At 44.3% G+C, this 17,089-nt stretch overlaps 2 protein-coding genes across 2 annotated transcripts; one reads left to right on the forward strand and one right to left on the reverse strand.

Moving 5' to 3' along the window:
- Positions 1-1,842: 1,842 nt before the first annotated feature.
- LOC136550209 (uncharacterized) lies at positions 1,843-9,690 on the forward strand. Its single transcript, XM_066541693.1, has 9 exons — positions 1,843-2,571; positions 2,659-2,722; positions 2,831-2,897; positions 3,000-3,045; positions 3,143-3,241; positions 5,393-5,461; positions 5,550-6,552; positions 7,331-7,464; positions 7,569-9,690. The coding sequence occupies exons 1-9, from the start codon at positions 2,041-2,043 to the stop codon at positions 9,378-9,380; spliced, it is 3,825 nt and encodes a 1,274-aa protein (XP_066397790.1). The 5' UTR covers positions 1,843-2,040; the 3' UTR covers positions 9,381-9,690.
- Positions 9,691-11,037: 1,347 nt separating this feature from the next.
- Positions 11,038-16,293, reverse strand: LOC136552419 (probable GPI-anchored adhesin-like protein PGA55). The gene is made up of 10 exons (XM_066543979.1): positions 15,972-16,293; positions 15,665-15,859; positions 13,756-14,037; positions 13,609-13,643; positions 13,440-13,526; positions 13,035-13,164; positions 12,331-12,950; positions 11,954-12,238; positions 11,601-11,867; positions 11,038-11,495 (listed from the first exon to the last, which is right to left on the reverse strand). The coding sequence occupies exons 1-10, from the start codon at positions 16,066-16,068 to the stop codon at positions 11,244-11,246; spliced, it is 2,250 nt and encodes a 749-aa protein (XP_066400076.1). The 5' UTR covers positions 16,069-16,293; the 3' UTR covers positions 11,038-11,243.
- Between the last annotated feature and the right edge of the window lie 796 nt (positions 16,294-17,089).

A 17,089-nucleotide genomic window follows, 5' to 3' on the forward strand; every position in this document is an offset into this window, starting at 1 on the left:
TTTTCTTTTTTTATATAAGAGCACCATACATTCTTCGGACAACCTACTTCTCCGGTGATGACGGTGGTCGGAGGCGTCAAGGTTCCAAGCCTCGCTTGTCGGAGAAGGTGAAAATGGCGTGTCGCAGCATAATACATGATGCTCGGGGACTAGCTGTGGGGGTATCAACCCCTATACCCTTACGGCTAAGCTTGGGCTGGCCCGGATCAATGGGTTCAGTCCACCCGAAAAACGACGTGCGGCTCGGTCCACCTGATCGGAGTCCCGCACAAGGAATCAAGACGGGTTTGGCGACCAAGCAGGATCCTGGTCGGTTAGAATAGGAATCCTTGTCCGGCCACATATGGCAATTGTAACTGACTAGGATTAGTTTCCAGATTTGTAACCCTGCCCCCCGGACTATATAAGGCGGGCAGGGGACCCCTCTAAAAAACATCTCTCATTGACATACAGCAATACAAATCAGACGCAGGACGTAGGCATTACGTCTTTTTGGCGGCCGAACCTGGATAAAACCTCGTGTCTGTCTTGCGTCACCGTCTTGTTTGGGGCTTGCGCATCTGTCTGTCGATAATCTACTACCTTGGGCATACCCCTAGATAGACTGCCGACCATATTTCGTCGACAAAAACATAGGATAAAAGTGTTGGATAAAAGTTTTACCAAAGAAAATAAACCGCCGCGCCTTTTGTGCTCGGTATTGAATGCCGCCATCATGTGCTCGCTAGTCAACAAAAAAGATTAGAGAAAAAGCAATAGAAAACGCAAGGAGGCCATGCGAAATTTCCTGTTGTAAAGCAAAGCGTGTGCCCCTAGCAGGCCATGTGGGAAAGGAGAAACTGGACCCCGGCAAAGACGGGCATGGATTTATTATCGAATATAAAAAGGACCAGAAATTGTCGTGCTGTCAGAGAAGATCGAAAGCAGAGCGGAAAAATAAGAGGAGAGAGAAAATATGAAAGCGACGCGGTCTCGCCGCTGCGTAGACCTGGCCCATGCGCCAAAACCCGAGGGACACCCTCGGATCTCCTGTCTCGGAGGAGCTCTTTGGCGGCAAACGGGGACTCAAATACGCTCTTCTTTTAAACCACTCAAATGCGTACATGGAAGGAACCAAAGTTAGCTTGATGTTTGAATTGGATTTTTTACATAGAGGAAAAAGTGTGTTATATGAAGAAGGAATGCCCCCGTGTTAGCCTTCTATAGTTAATGTGTTGTGCAGATTTTACATTTGATTATCATTTATAAACACTTTTGAACTAGGGAAAATGCTTTCCTTTTTACTAAGACAATGCCTGGATGTCAAAGTGCTGGTAAGTCTGGCTAAGAAAAGCAATAACCTGAATTGACAGAAAAAGCCATGATAAATGAAAAAAGAGCAATCTTCGCAACATGAAATCGGAACCCAACGTTCTCTCTGGGTTATAAGCTGAAGAAAACATTGGAGATTTAGATGGAACAAAGAGTTTTTGCAAGCCCAAAATGTGAGTGGTTTGTGTGGAAAGCTCAAACATGTAAATCCACTATGTTATCATATTACTATAACACAAGAAAGGTCTACCTAAGTATTTAAGAGTATATCCATTGTGTAACTAGTGTATTTATACTTTTTATCAAACCTTTTGCTCTTTAAGATGATTATTGGTACTCCATCGACCAAACCCTGACAGAAGTTATACGCTAATTCAATTCTGCTGTACCAGTAGTAGTCGGCAATAATTTCACTCCTCCATGGACCAAGCTCATCGTCCTCCCGGAGGAGAGAGAAAGAGATCAGCAAAAGTGGTTGGTGCAAGTCGCTAGGAGAGAGAAGAGAGAGGGATAGGAAGAGAGAGAGAGAGTGAGGAGTGTGTGGAAGCTAGGGAAGAGAGAGATGGCAACGCAGAGACGCAAGCGATAGAATTTTACTAAACAAACAAAAGCAGCCGTAAGGAAGAGAGAGAAAAAAAAGGGAAAGGCGAGCAAGAAAGAGAAGGCAGGCGAACCAAACCCCAAGGAGGCCAAGACGCGGACGGCAGCAGGCAAGGCAGGCAGCCAGCCATGCCGCGGTCGCCGTCGCCGTCGCCGGAGAGGCACCAGCAGCCCGCGCGCCGGAGGGTCGGCGCCGCCCCGTCCCAGATGCAGCTGCATCACCACCACCACCGCGGCTGCGGCCGCTCGCCGTCGCCGCCGCCCCGCCGCTCGCTCCGCCCGCGCCGCGCCGCCGCGCCCTCCTCCCGCCCGCTCGTCGACGACTTCTTCCCCTTCCCCTCCTCGCCGTCGTCCTCGCCCTCCCGCCCCCACCAGCGGGGGCCGTCGCCGGAGCCGTCCAGCTCCGACTCCGGCGCCGACGGTGGCGCCGCCGGCTCCTCGGCCTCCGACCGGCGCCAGCGCAAGCTCAAGCTCGTAGTCAAGCTCTCCCAGCTGCCCCTTGACCAGCACCACCGCCGGGCCCCACCTCCCCCGCCGTACTCTGACGGCTCCGACGGGGCGGAGGACCTGACCGGGGACGGAAGCGGCGACGAGGAGCAGGTCAAGCCGCCCAAGAAGCGCCGGATCGAGCCGCGCGCCGACAGATCTCGCCATCGCGAGGTGGGCCATGCCGCCGGATAAGCCGCCAGCCTTGACTTTTCTTCGCCGCGCAGCTGCTCGCTAACGCTAGATCTGCGCTTCTTGCAGGTTGGTGGTGGTGGGAGGAGCGACCCCGCGAGCGCGCCGCGGACGAAGCGGCCTTCGGTGCCAGGTCCGATTTGCTTTCTGTTCGCTCGGCCTCTGCTTGTTCGATGTTTGATTTTTGAGCGCCTTTTTGCGTGAAAATTTGATTTATTTTTTTCCCGCTTCGTGGATTTAGGGACCGCGAGGACGACGCCGCTGCCGGACCGGAAGGCGCTGGAGATGATTCTCGAGAAGCTTCAAAAGTGCGTGTTTCACATCTTTGTCGCAAACGCAAGATGGGATTTGTTGCGTCAAGTTTTAATGAGCTCGATTTCTCCCCCTTTTGCCACTGTTCTATTCCGCAGGAAGGATACGTACGGAGTGTTTGCGGAGCCAGTGGATCCAGAGGAGGTAAGAGCCCATATTCATTTGCCATGCTTCCTGGAGTTGCCAATTTGTTTGGTACGGAGCTGTTGAGTATTGAAATCGCGCTTATTGATTGACACAGCTGCCTGATTACCACGATGTGATTGAGCACCCAATGGACTTTGGCACCGTCAGGAAGAAGCTTGCCAGGAATGCATATCGCTCGTTCGAGCAATTTGAGGTCAGATTGCTAGGCTTTGGTCGTATATTTAGGCAGCGAATGGATAATGAAATATCATATTGCGATTTGTTGGCCGTTGAAGAGTTACTTTTCAGTTCATTTTGCTTTTGTCGTGAGCGAATTTGATGTGTAACGGTCTCCCAAAGCAGCAACCTGTGATACGTTAGATTTGCCTAAGAGAGTCAGGTTTGCCGTGCAGCCTGACAAATTCAGCGAGGTAGCTGGACTTCTCGATTTCATCATTCATTTGGAACCACATTTCTTGGTCTTGCCTTTCATGACAATTTTGTGCACAAGGAAGGTGGATAGCTTTCCGCTTTGTCTGTTGTGCTAAATTTGTGCTGCCTCATGCAAATAGTCATTAACCAGTGTTATTCTGCCCTACAAAAGTTGCCTTTTCTAAAATAGGCTTACATTAACCGCATGTAACAAAATACTAGTGATTTCTAATCATAGAATCACCATTGGTCGGCATGTGAATGAATCCAGGCTATGGGATATACTGGTTTCATTGGGCTTGAGTCGCAAACCATGTCTCATCTGGTTTTGTTGTGAAGAGCTAGGATGCTATACCTTTTTTAAGTCCTAGTAAAGGATATACTGAAGCTGAAACATCTCGATAATAGCTCAAAGAAGTTTGTTGACATTGAGCAATATTGAGATAACAGTCTCGTGGCGGATTTAGACTGGGCCAAGTTGAACTGGTCACAAAAGAAGTCGTCCTTTTGGACTCTGTGCAGTCAGCTTGTTAAAACTTTGACCATCAGTATACCGTCAATATAGACTCTAGAAGATTCGCTACAAATATTACAACTTTGTGTTCGAGTAAGTTTCATTCTGGCAATCCAACCTTGTCCACCGATGGCTAGTCTGGTTATGGTCTATAAACCATCACAGAATGGTTACTAGTAGTAAAGTTGAAAAAAGGGGCGTACCCAGTGCAGAGAGCTCCCGCTCTGTGCGGGGTCTGGGGAAGGGTGTTAGTGGCAAGCCTTACCCTCGCCTGTGCAATGCGAGGAGACCGCGACTCTAACTCGGGACCTTCCAGTCACAGGCGGTAAGACTCTACCGCTTGCACCAGGCCCGCCCTTCTAGTAGTAAAGTTGAAAACGGACGGAAAAAATCCCGTTCCGATTTCTACTTTCTTCCGTCCGTTTTCGTATTTGTGGGATCCCGTTTTTGTAAATACGGAAACGGGAAAGGGGTTTTTCCGTCCGTTTCCGCGAGATCCCGTTTTTATCCAGAATTGACCCGTATTTATTCCGTTTTTCATCCCGTTTTCAATCTATGTGAGATATGTCTAGAAATTGATATGTTCATAAACCTACTAATCACAAATTATGCATGTTAACATGTTAACACATGGTATACTAGTGAATATTGGACCGATAATTTCGTACGTGTATATTATTTTGTGACTTTGTTCATGTATACTCAAGAATATTTGATCATGTTATTCTAACTTATTTTTCCGGCTCTCCGTCCGTATTTGTCTGTTTCCGTATTTTCGTATATCCCCATCTGTTTTTAATTCCGTTTTTTTCCCGAACCCGATCCCGTTTCCGCTAAAAATATAGAAACGGAAATGGGAGAGGAGTTTTTCCGCCCGTTTCCATCCGTTTTCATCCCTAACTAGTAGGGGTGTAAATGGTATAGATATTCCTTGATCGACCGTTCGACCTAAGGGAATGGATAGTCCGTATCCGAATCTGGTCATTCAATCCGTGTAGTATCCAAATACTCAAAATCGGATGTATATATGTCGCTACCCATTTATATCTTATCTGACAATACCCGTACCCGAATCTGAATCCGAGGAAAAAAACCAACTATCTGTATTCATATATGTAGATATCTGTCCATATCCGATTTGTTTACACCCCTAGTTACTAATTATCGAACTAGTATGACCATAGCTTGACTATTGAAACAAAACATTTGAAGAGGATGCGAATGGCTGAATGAAGCACTAAAAACATAGACGAATGAATTTGACCTGACCTTCTGTTTACAAATTTGTCTTGAATAGGCAAAACTTGTGCCAATTTATTGTTTTGTCTTCTTTTTGGGAATGACAAGTGCTTCAAATGATGAGCACTAGTGCACCTTATTGATCGTTTTCTGTGCAATGATTTTCTTTTTAAATTGCAGGATGATGTGTTCTTAATTTGCAGCAACGCGATGCAGTACAATGCACCTGATACAATTTACTTCAGACAGGTATACAGTCCCAAAAAACTTCATGCGCTTACAATACCATGATTTGATTATTGGCATTGAACATTTTGTGCTATGCTTGGGAATGTAGGCTCATTCCATACAGGAGCTGGCAAGAAAGAAATTTCAGGAACTGAGGGATGAGGGCATACCTGCAGAAAACCCGATAAAGATTGAACAGAAAATTAGACCAAATTTCTGCAGTGGAGATCCGGTTAAGAAACCTGTTTTGAGGTATCCAGATGACGATCTAGACTTGTCCCGCAAAGAGCAAGTTAAGAGACCCAATTCAAATAATGTGGATGATGACATGAGCTTCAAAAATCAAGTTAAGAAAACCATGTCCAAGAATTCACAGGATCAAAGTTGCTTATTACAGAAAGAGCGAATTAAGAAACCCATTCCCAGAAATTCAGAGGACAATTTAAGTTCCTCATTCCACAAAGAGCGGCCTAAGAAACTGATCTCCAGACATTCGGAGGACGACCTGAACTCCCCTTCTCACAAAGAGCAAGTTCGGAAAGTCATTTCAAAAAAATCAGAAAATGATAAAAGCTCCCCTTTCCACAAACATCAAGTCAAGAAGTCCACTCTGCAGAGTTCAAAGGACGACTTCTCATCCCAGAAAAAACACATTAAGAAGCCAATTGGCAGAAATGGAGAAGATCCAGTATTTTCATCCTGCAAAAAGCCCATTGAGGATCCCATTTGCACAAATGTTGAAGATGCAGGCTTGTCATCTATGAAAAGGCTTTCTGAGAAGCCCATCAGTGTAAACAGAAAAGAGGACCTTGACCATTGTCACCAGGAGTCATCTAAGGAACCTAGTTGCAGAGTTGAGCAAGATGATCAAGGTTACTCATGCGATGAAGAGGCTGTTAAAAAGCCAGTTTGTATGGATAGCCACGATGCCCAAGGTTCAGATATCTCTGCTGCAACTATTGCTTCTGTGGGAGATGGCTCTAATGGTTTAAGCATGTCACAGCCTAATGCTACTGAACCTACTGGTGGTACTCTTACCAATGGGGTTATAGATAAAGATATGAACTCTCCACTAGATGAAATAAGATCTGAGAAGACTGACGATATTTCAGGTACTGTATTCTTTTTATTTTCTGGTCATTTCCCCTGAATCACCTTGTCTACTGATGGTCCGTTAGTCTTAAGGCCTAATCGTTATACTTTTGTGCATTGGTGATCACATATAGCAATTTTAGACTGGAATTTGGTTTATACCTATGTCACATGAGTGGATCAATTAGCAAAATATATAAATAAATGTGATGGGCCATCAAAATACAAAACTAGATGTCCAGAGGGGTTATGGTTGTATATAACATATACACTTGTACTACACGTTTGATGTTCATTTATTCAGGCCCTTTTTAGGTTGTTCCTTAAACACATAACTATTATTATCAAGAAAACTGAATTGCTAAAGTATTAATTATAATAGAGCTGTATATGGTAGGATGATGTCTGACATATAACCAAGGTTCACTTTTATAAGGCATGTTTTAATTTGAAAACATCAGACTTAGCAAGTTTTGGCCAAAAGTCAGTCCAATATATGCATTGCATGTTTTAGTGCGCAGAAGCTGTATCAATAGATTGGTATTTCCAAGTACTTCTAATACGATGCTTATTTTGTAGCAATTGGCTATATATTGTAAGATAACTTACAATAAAAAAATACTTTCGAAGACTTTTCGTTCTAAGATGCACCCTAAAGTTATGCACAGAATGATTTGTCTAAAGGACACTCAGTCATTTGTTATGATTGTTACTGCTGTGCAACCAAATGTTTTGAAAGGAAATTCAGATTCACTTTGTCGAATTCTAATTATTCTCTAATTTACCCTGTTTTTTCAGCCAAGCCTAGCTACAAGCCAATTGTGGTAGATGAGACTAGACGGAAAACTTATGATGCATCTGGAGAACAGCCTTCAATGGAATCTGATCCAGTTTTTGATGTCTTCTCTGCGGAACCAAAAGAGCTCGTGAATGTGGGTTAATGCATCTAATGATTAAATCAAATACCGACTTATCTGTAGTTAGTGGTTCAGTTTTTCTTATTTAGATTAGCTCACTGGCTGAATTTGCGTTGCAGGTTGGGCTTGATGCTGAACACTCATATGCATATGCAAGGAGTCTGGCTCGTTTTGCTGGTTCGCTTGGTGCTCAAGGTTGGAGAATTGCTTCTGACCGCATTCGGCAAGCTTTACCTGCTGATGTAAAGTATGGTCGTGGTTGGGTTGGAGAATATGAGCCTCCATTACCGTCTATTCTTGTTGTGAATGATCAACCTAGATACCTGAAGAGCTCTGAGACAAATAGACGAAGGAATGCTCCTCTGCCTAGGGATAATGAAAGGCTCAGACCAACAGAAACTAATAACCCAAAGGATATGAGGCGGATAACTACTTGCAATAATGTAGTTGGAGTGCCTGGACCACTAGAGAGTCCAGAATTTAAGCCAAGATTATTGGGTGTTACCACTGAGCCTCAACACAGGAGCACAGACACATCATCACTGCATGAGAACCATAGAGTGTCTGGTAATGTTGCAAAGACCAAAAGAACAACCAATGATCAAATGAGAAAAGGCAATTCATCTTCCAGTGCCCGACCTCTTGAGATGCAGCTACAGAAAGGAGCTTCTTCTGGTGCGCTTGATATCCCTGCCTCAAACAAAATGGCTGGCCAGCCTAGACCGTTTTTACAACCACCAGAATCAACTAGACCTCAACAAATGAGAAAAATTGACTCATCAAAAAGAAAAATTCCAATTGAAATGGCACCACAGCAAGTTGAGTGTGCAAAAGGTGCTGCTTCTGGTGTGCATGATACTTCTTCCTCAAATGGGCAGCCTAAACACTTCTTCCAGTCACAAGCAGCAGCTTCCTCTGGTGTGCATGATATGCATTCCTCTAATGGGCAGCCTCAACACTACTTCCAGTCACAAGCAGCAGCTTCCTCTGGTATGCATGCTATGCCTTCCCCTAATGGGCAGCCTAAACACTACTTCAAGTCACAGGCAGCAGCTTCCTCTGGTGTGCATGATATGCCTTCCTCCAATGGGCAGTCTAAACAATTTTTCCAGTCACAAGCAGTAGCTTCTTCTGGTGTGCATGATATGCCCTCAAATGGGCAGTCTAAACCCTTGTTCCAGTCCCAAGAAGCTGCTGTACTACAGCCCAAAAATGAAGTAACGTGGGTGTACCATGGACGACCTGGTGATGGAAAGGTTGGAACATCAAACAAAAGCAGACCATCCACCAGTACTGGGTTCATCAATAAAAATCAATCAGTAAATGCTGCAACTTTTGCCATGAATTTGAATGGACAAAAGATTGTTAGTGACCATACAAAATCAGCAGGCACAACCGCAATGCCTGCCCAGGCAAATATACCAAACAGAGGTCTTGATGCTCCTCGGAACATGTTCTCAGCATTTCCAGCTGCTGTTAGGGAGAACCAGAGCATTCCATCAGCTCCAGTGGCCCAATCCTGGATCTCATTTGGTGCGACAACAGAGAACAAACCAACCATTGTCAGCCCAACTTTCCTTGACAATAATTGTGGCTGGAAAATGCCATTTGCTAACGTCCAACCTTCTGATGATACCAAAATAAGTGCTGTTCCTCAGTTCTTTAGGCACCCTATTCAGGTAGTTAGAGAGAACTCGGTTCAAAACAAGGGTTTGGTAATATTTCCCCAGTTGGTGCAGCCAGATTTCGTGAGATCACAAGGGCAACCACAATGGCAGGGGCTGGTTCCCCACATGCAACAGAAGCTAGGCAAGGATGTACTCCGCCCGGACTTGAACATTGGGTTCCCATCTCCAGGTTCACCACCAGCTCGACAATCGTCTGGCATCAATTTGGAAGCACAGCAGCCAGACCTTGCTTTGCAGTTATGAGCTGGGAATAGACAATGAATACTTTCTACTACCAGGATTTATGCTATAATCTCTAAGCATGTAAAGGCATGAGGAGCTCAGGTGCGAAACAAGGCGAGAACAGCATTGGGACATCCGGTACATGGATCGGTGATGATTGATTGGGCACAGGCTTTACATGCCACATGGCATCATCGCAACTCATCAACTCATCCCGTCGCTGTACAAAGATATCAGAAAATGGATGGATGAACACTGCTTGGAATGAGATCATGTCTACTGGGGGGCATTCTGACAGGAGTTCAGAATCCAGCATTTGGAGAAATGCTTTGGTGGCATACATGTAGGTAGCATACCAGCATGCCCATGGTCTGAATACTTGGGGCGCTTCTCTGACCACAATACAGCTTTCTTCGTTGGAAATTTTGGCACCAGAATTTAGGAGATAAATCGTTCATTCGGTAGTGTAGATTTCGTGGTCACCCCTATGTAATGCCCATATCAAAATGTATGTTGGTTGTAAATGGTTCTGCGTTGAATAGATTGTTAGAGTAGGGAGGCCAGTGGCCTTCACCTCTCTTCTGAATGAAATTGCTTTTGTTCATGATGTATGTAGCAGGAAGCCAGGAACTGAGGTCTATGACCCATTCAGTTCAAATGGCATGCTGAATCTAAAAAGGTTGCCAATTCTCTCTCGTTAAAGATACACTGATTCAGTTTGTCCTTACATTGGATTCTAGCTTTATAATCAGGGATGTCATACTAATGAGCAATGCCATGCCTCTATGAAAGCATCACTTTGCTGATAAACTCTTATTTACTGGACATAAGTTTGCTTGGAATGTATATTTTACTCTGAACTGCAGACATGGGAGTACAGGTTGAACGCTGGGGTTTGCTGCTTACACCCTCCATCCCAAAAAATAGCGTTTGTTCAAACTCATGGCTAGAATGACTTTTTGGGATGGAGGGTGTATCTCAAAAAGAGTGTTTGTCTAGATTTATAACTAGAATGACCCTTCTAGGAAGGAGGGTGTATGTATCTGTTGCTAATGTGAGTCTTTGACATTTGTATTGCACGGTATCTACCGCCTCCTTGGCCCAACCAAACTCAAGTAGGCTTGGACTCCTCGAGTCCTAAAGCACAAAATTAGATATTTCGTTCGTCCTGAAATAATGATCATATTTCTAATAAAAAAATCATACGAAATATATTTTTGAATTTTATTTTCTCTTATAATATGCCGAATCTATTAAAACATAAATATCATCTATTGATGTAAGATTTAATGAGCAGAGCGGAGCCAGAAGTACCAGACGGTAAAAACAGGCCCTATAGGTAGCCGTTGTGGGTTGTGACTGGCTCTTACTGTATATTTCGTCCCATGAAGAACACGTCTCGCTTTTCCACAAGTCAATCAATCTCATGTTTAATCTATAGTGAGATTATTAATATTTTAGGCATAATTATAGAATATATTCTCATAATCAGAATATTTCAAAATATATGCTGATACTATTTTCTATAAATCTAGTGAAACTTAATAATAATATTAACTTAGTCCAAACCTAGAATTATATTCTTTTTGGGACTAAAGGCAGTAGAATCAGATCGTGCAATACAAGTACATTGAAATAATATCATAGAACCGAGACAAACAAACTAAAGTAATATTACCAAACACACTTTACTTGCAAAACGGCAATAGACAAAAGTCAGGTGTTCATGCATATGCATACAATAGAAAAGCTAAGTTCTATAAAGCCCTGTGCACAAGGATTTTACACCACAAGCAGGTTTAGGGAATTAGGCTCGTCAACTGCGGTTGCCTACAGATAACAAGAGGGTTAATCAGAAACAACCAGCAGCATACTATCCAAAGCTCATTCCCTGCAGGACCTGGGGGGCACGTTTGGGGTAGCCTCCCCAAGGGAAATGGAGGATAGCTTATGGGTCAGCAGATCAACTAATGAACTCGCATCGACATTAGCTTGTATATTCTGATGCAAAGCCGGAATATTCTCCTTCGAATAGTCTGCAACCACCACTGTTTCAGTCTTGCGCGTGCATGCTTCAGGTTCGGTGACAAGTTGCACTTGCAGCAGTCCTCCAGCGTTTTGGTCAAAGGATTTGTCCTGAAAGCATACACAGAAAGATAGTTAGAAGCACATCCACATAGGACATTTCCCCTTACACTTCGGTGGTAAAGAAGATACTCCAACAAAATGAAATGCATTTACTTTGGGTTTCGCCACAACTGGACTGGCCAGGTGTCTGCACACTGAAGGTTTGTCCACCTTAGAAGGTTCTACTTCCATGGGCACAGCTTCCAGAGGAGCTTCTACTTCCAGTTGCACAGCTACCAGAGGCGCCTTCGCTGTGTTACTTTTGCAAGCACTAACCTCATAAGGTGCTGCTATAGGTTTTAATACTTGCTGACCAAAGGTTGGATGAGAGTTTGGTGTGGCGGGTAGCAAGCACCGGAGCTCCATGGATTGCGGTTGCACCTGTACATGCACAGCAAGATAGTTAGAATCACACTGATATAGGACATTTTGCAAGGGAAAGAACATTTAAAAAAAAATGCACATACAGCTTCAGATCTGTCCACAACTGGATCAGTCAGGTTTGTGCAAGCTGGTTTGGCCACCTTAAAAGGCTCTACTTCCACCATAAGAGGCAGCGGCTTCACCACCTTACTTTTGGAAACACAGCTTTCCTCATGAGGCGCTGCGGTCAACTTTGATTCCTGTTGGTCGTAGGTAGCTGGTGCAGCATTCACATTCATGTTCTGAAATTTTGGTGTGCCAGGTAGACACGGGACCTTTGAAGGTTGCGGTTGTACCTGTTGACCAATGTTTTGGTCATTGTATTTCTCCTGAGACATACACAGCGAGATTGTTAGAAGCACAATAATAAAGGAAATCACCATTATTGCAAGTTAAGGAATAAAATTTTTTTTGCACATACAGCATCAAAATAACCAATCTTGGGTGTGGGCCTCCGAAGCCCTGATGGCTTAAAGCCTTTTCCCTGGTTGGTTATTTCTGCAGTAGCTTTTAAATTATCTCCAGAGGCTGCTGTTCCAGAAGAATGTCCATCTGTGACAATAGGAGGCCTAAGCTTTGGAGTCGGAGGGCAGTCATTGCTCTTCCTGAGGGATGGGAACAGTGCATTCAAACTCTCAGATGTATGGCTCATCCTCCCTACGGTGGAAGTGGTTGAAGCCCCAGATATGACAGAGCTCATGCTGTCCATGGAGCTGCTAGGTGAAATGTCTGGTGATGCACGGTCAGTACGGCCCTTAGCTGGGATCTTGTTCCCCGATGATCTTGAGGGAATAGTTTTGCTGATATCAGATTTTGATGCCGGACGAACAGGGACCCTCTGGGCAGTCCTATTCTTGTTGCTTAGGGTTGCCGTTTTGGTTTTTCCTTCTAGCTTAATGTCCATCGACACACCATGGGAAGAAGTTGCTGATGTGAAGGGACCTGATTTTGAGACCAAACTAGACTTTGTACCCCCGCCAGATCTCAGGCCAGCTGAAGTACTGGCAGTTTTACCAGCTGCCTGCCTGTTGACAGCACCCCCTGAAAGAGAAAAGTACATATTAGGCTAGGTTTATGTTATATTAATAGTATGAGTGAACAAAAAATGCATGCCAATTAACACACCAGTGCTGCTTCTTTTGTCTGAAACCCCAGATATGACAGCTGTATTAGTTGATGATCTCATCATAGCAACTCTTGGCAGAGCCCTAGGAGGTTTTGAGGATATCCTTGCTTCTGCAGCTCCTGGCAAATTCTACTCAAGCAAAAAGTGTAAATATGAAACTGACATCAGAATAACACACAAGATGGAACTTTTTAATTAAAACAAGCAAAAAGGAAATTGGTAGCTCAAAAGAAAACGACTATTGTTAGCAGGAAGTCAGTTGTGCTAAGCCCCATGATTAGAAATATAATGAACAAAATAGTTAGCCTTGCGAACAAGAGCATGAGGCCATCCTAGTCATTGAGTGAATGGTTAAAGAACTACAATGGTCATGATTATTAAGGAATTACAAACAGGGGACATACAACTCTTGCAGCCACAGGCTCTTTGGTGGTGACTTGGGGCCTTTGTCTGCCACCAGCTCCTTGGCTTGTTGAAACAGGGGCCCTTATCTGAAGATAAGCAAATGTAATTAGTGATCATAAATGATTACAGAAATTTGAGATTGAACAAATGATCAAGTGGTTAGCGTACCTTTGGCTGGGGCATCCGATCAACACCTTTTTTAGCTGGAAGGAACAATAGAATATGTTTGTCAGTTACCAACAGCAGGCAAAGCTCACTAGAGTTAAAGTTTTAGATGCTAAGTAGCACATTGCATCTGCATTTGAGGCCTGTTACCTGCAACACGAGGTACATTAGCTATGGCCTTTGGGGTGTTTGAGCCAGCAACAGGCCGACCAGGAACTTTATCAGGTTTGCCAAGGGACCTCTGGATCGAAGCACGCACATTGTCAAATAGTTCCGTCTCAAGGCTTTCCATTGCCCAGGTTTCACAATCCATAGTTGATGTTGTTGATTCCCCTGATCTCCTCATTTCCTCCATGATTCTAGGCAGCCTGGAACCCTGGGTCTTACGGAACATGCTGTTAACAATGGTCAATTCCTCAGCATCGAGAACACCTGCAAACATCAGGAAAAGATTAAGAGTCACTATCAATCTGCATCATCAAGGTTTACCAGAGCAAGCGACTGCAGCAGTTCCAGAACAGAAATGTTTCCTCAGTTAAATTCATGGCTTAATATCTACTGCAATTCATTCAATGCACATGGCACTTCCTGATAGATTTAAGTTCTCCTGCAAGAGTCTATTTCTTTTCATGATCTAGGATCAAGGTGCACAGACACATGGATATTAGAGAACTCCTAAGGAGCACTAATAACCTAATTAACCACCATATAATCTAGGTTCATAACCTAAGACACGCTCAATAAAATTCTTTGATTTACTCTAGCAGACATTTTTACTGAGTTGTACCACATTAAAAAAAGTTTCATTTGATCTCAGATGTTAGTAAGTTCTGCATAAGTGACCAGGTGAAAAACCAAGCTTCAAAACATATCCTTGAATCTTGTAACAGTATCCACATAGAAACTCGCAAGAAGAACAGCAAGATTTTCTATTCAGTTTCTCACAACTCATTTGAACAAAAAGCTATCAAACTCATACTTCTCTGGAAAGCAGGGAGATAAAAAAATCGCATGTGAACTACGTATTGACACCAAATCTGTTGTAGGATATGCATTAAACAGGGCATATAGTAATTAAATGCTCACAGTTCTGCAGTAGTTGCCTGTATCCAGCATGTGTTTGAGAAAAATGTTCAGAGAAGTAAAGATAATAAATGAACTAATGGTACTCAGAGATGGTTTCATTTTTACAAGAAAAAACCAAGTGATTTTGCAAGCAGGTTATATGCATATGCATTGAGATGCAGTTTGAGGCTAGGTTTGCTGCCCGCTGGTAGTTCTGTCTGTACAAGCTTGTGTTATTTAATGAAAAATGTTGACATGCAGGTAAAATCAATGGATAAATCTTATGCATATTTCTTGGTGCTGATTGGTGAATCCATAATTAATCTACTTCCTTCAGGTTGTTCTTTTCCAAGCGCTCTTAAGAAGTGCCCAAGGTGAAAAAGCATATCGCAGATTATGGGACGCATACCAGAGAAATCCATCAACTGCAGACTTCCTGGAAGCCCATATTTAGTTAATAGTATAGGGCAGGTCATGTAGAAATAGAAAAGTATTTTATAAACAAAGGCACAACAACATACCAATCCATGTAACATGCATACTTCATTTCGTTTGTAAAAGGAGGCTGCATCTACTTCATTTCGTTTGTAAAAGGAGGCTGCATCTACCTCAACAGTTGTGTGGAGTGTGGACATTGGACAACAACTACACATTTTGAGTTCTACAGGAAAGGTAGAAGCCTACATTAGTTTCATAATGAAACATTGCAACTTGTTTTTATTCGGTGTAATTCAGCTCACTTTGTTATTTTATTAATCTTTCCACTTCTTATTCGTGTATTTCAGGGAGCCAAGAGAATTAAGTAACACATATTAAACATCAGTACAAGTTAATAATGCAGGAAATGAAACCCATTCTAAGTGAGTTAAGAACCAGGCAGAAGTAGCAGCAAAAAAACAAGGATAGAATTTAACAGGCGCGAGTCTATAACTAGAGACAATAATTTCACAAAATAGATAGAATTTGGATCACGATTCATGAATTTGAAGCAAACCTTCACTGGTAAAAAAGGCGTTGTCCCAAGCCAAGCTCTTGCGGAGGTTTACCCCCTTCTTGGCCTTCCGCTGCTCCGGGGACTCCGTCCGCTCAGGGGGCGCCTGCTCCACCATCACACCGTCCGGATCCGCAGCCCGGCCCGCCGCAGACGGAGAACCAACGGAGGAGGTCGCCTCGGCACCCACCAGAGACCCTAAAGGAAAATCGTCTCCCGTCAGATCCACGAATCGCAATCGAAACAGCAGGCACCAATCCCGCGGTTCCTCCCGAGGAAATCCTCCCGAAATGGGGGCGGAACACCTCACCTGCGTGGGGCGGATCGGGACGCGACGGGGCCGGTGAGGCGAGGTCGTAGAGGAGATCGTCCTCGGCGGCGACGTCGATGAGGGAGAGCGCCTCCATCACCGCGGCGCTGAGGCCTGCGGCTGATCGGAGTCTCAGGTGGGGGGAACCCTAGATCGCCCGCCGGTGGGGATCGAAGAGGAGGCGAAGCGATGGCGAGACGAGCTGGAGCCTGGAGAGAGAGACGTTGGAGATGGGCGGCGAGGGTTAGGCGGCTGGGTAAAAAAATGTTGGGAGGGGAGGCCAGGAGGGGGGCGTTGCGGCCGCTGCGATGCGAGCGACGCGTCCTGCTGTTGCGGCAGGCCAGGAAGCGGGTCGACCAGAGGGGTTTTGTTGACCTCGGTTAATCCTTTTAGGGGGAGAGGGGAATGCGTGATCACACGGGCGGGATGGTTTGAATTTTGTCCAGTTTAGGCTGTATTTTGGGCCGTTTCTAGGGTTGGATACTGGATTTGTGGGCCAAGTTTCATGGGCTTTGAGTTTTAGCGGCCTGCCTTTTCTTTTTATTGCTCCCTCCATTTAAAATTATTTCAAATTGTTTTTCTAGCTGTGTTTGCTACGTACATATATGCTCATATGCAACGTAAAATATAAGAAGACTTTACTATTTATAACGCCTTTATATAGATAGAACCACATAAACTGCGAACATGGTGTACGTCTCTGGTCCGGTTTATATAGATATAACAGAAGTATAATAATAAGATGGCATGGATTATGAGCGATCCTATATGGAATCATATCGGACAGGTTGCAATCAATCAAATGTCGTTGATACTACTACCGTAACAGCAAGATGAATCCTAGCATATATGATAGGCTGGTCCATGAGTCCATCTGTAGAAATTGCTTGTGTTGTGGCAGACATGCACGCACGGACGCACGGTAACGTGCCCCTCCCCCAATGATTTTGCCCTTCAAAATGCGGTCATACACAAACACAGACACAGGGATGCATGTCGCGTCGCATGCGAGACGACGGCTTCGGACGCATTATTGCCATGATGATGCGCACAGATAGGCCTGCACAATAAGAGGAACCATGCATCACACGCGCCCAGCTCCATCACACTCACACAAT

The sequence above is a fragment of the Miscanthus floridulus genome, chromosome 4 (genome assembly GCF_019320115.1).
Source record: "Miscanthus floridulus cultivar M001 chromosome 4, ASM1932011v1, whole genome shotgun sequence".
NCBI lineage: Eukaryota > Viridiplantae > Streptophyta > Magnoliopsida > Poales > Poaceae > Miscanthus > Miscanthus floridulus.

Coding starts and splice junctions, on each gene's coding strand:
- LOC136552419 (XM_066543979.1), bottom strand. CDS start 16,068: ATGGAGGCGCTCTCCCTCATCGACGTCGCCGCCGAGGACGATCTCCTC. Junction 13,165..13,439: donor AGCCTGTGGCTGCAAGAGTT/GTATGTCCCCTG, acceptor TTGCTTGAGTAG/AATTTGCCAGGAGCTGCAGA. Junction 12,239..12,330: donor AGATTGGTTATTTTGATGCT/GTATGTGCAAAA, acceptor TGTATGTCTCAG/GAGAAATACAATGACCAAAA.
- LOC136550209 (XM_066541693.1), top strand. CDS start 2,041: ATGCCGCGGTCGCCGTCGCCGTCGCCGGAGAGGCACCAGCAGCCCGCG. Junction 3,242..5,392: donor GCTCGTTCGAGCAATTTGAG/GTCAGATTGCTA, acceptor TTTAAATTGCAG/GATGATGTGTTCTTAATTTG. Junction 6,553..7,330: donor GAAGACTGACGATATTTCAG/GTACTGTATTCT, acceptor CTGTTTTTTCAG/CCAAGCCTAGCTACAAGCCA.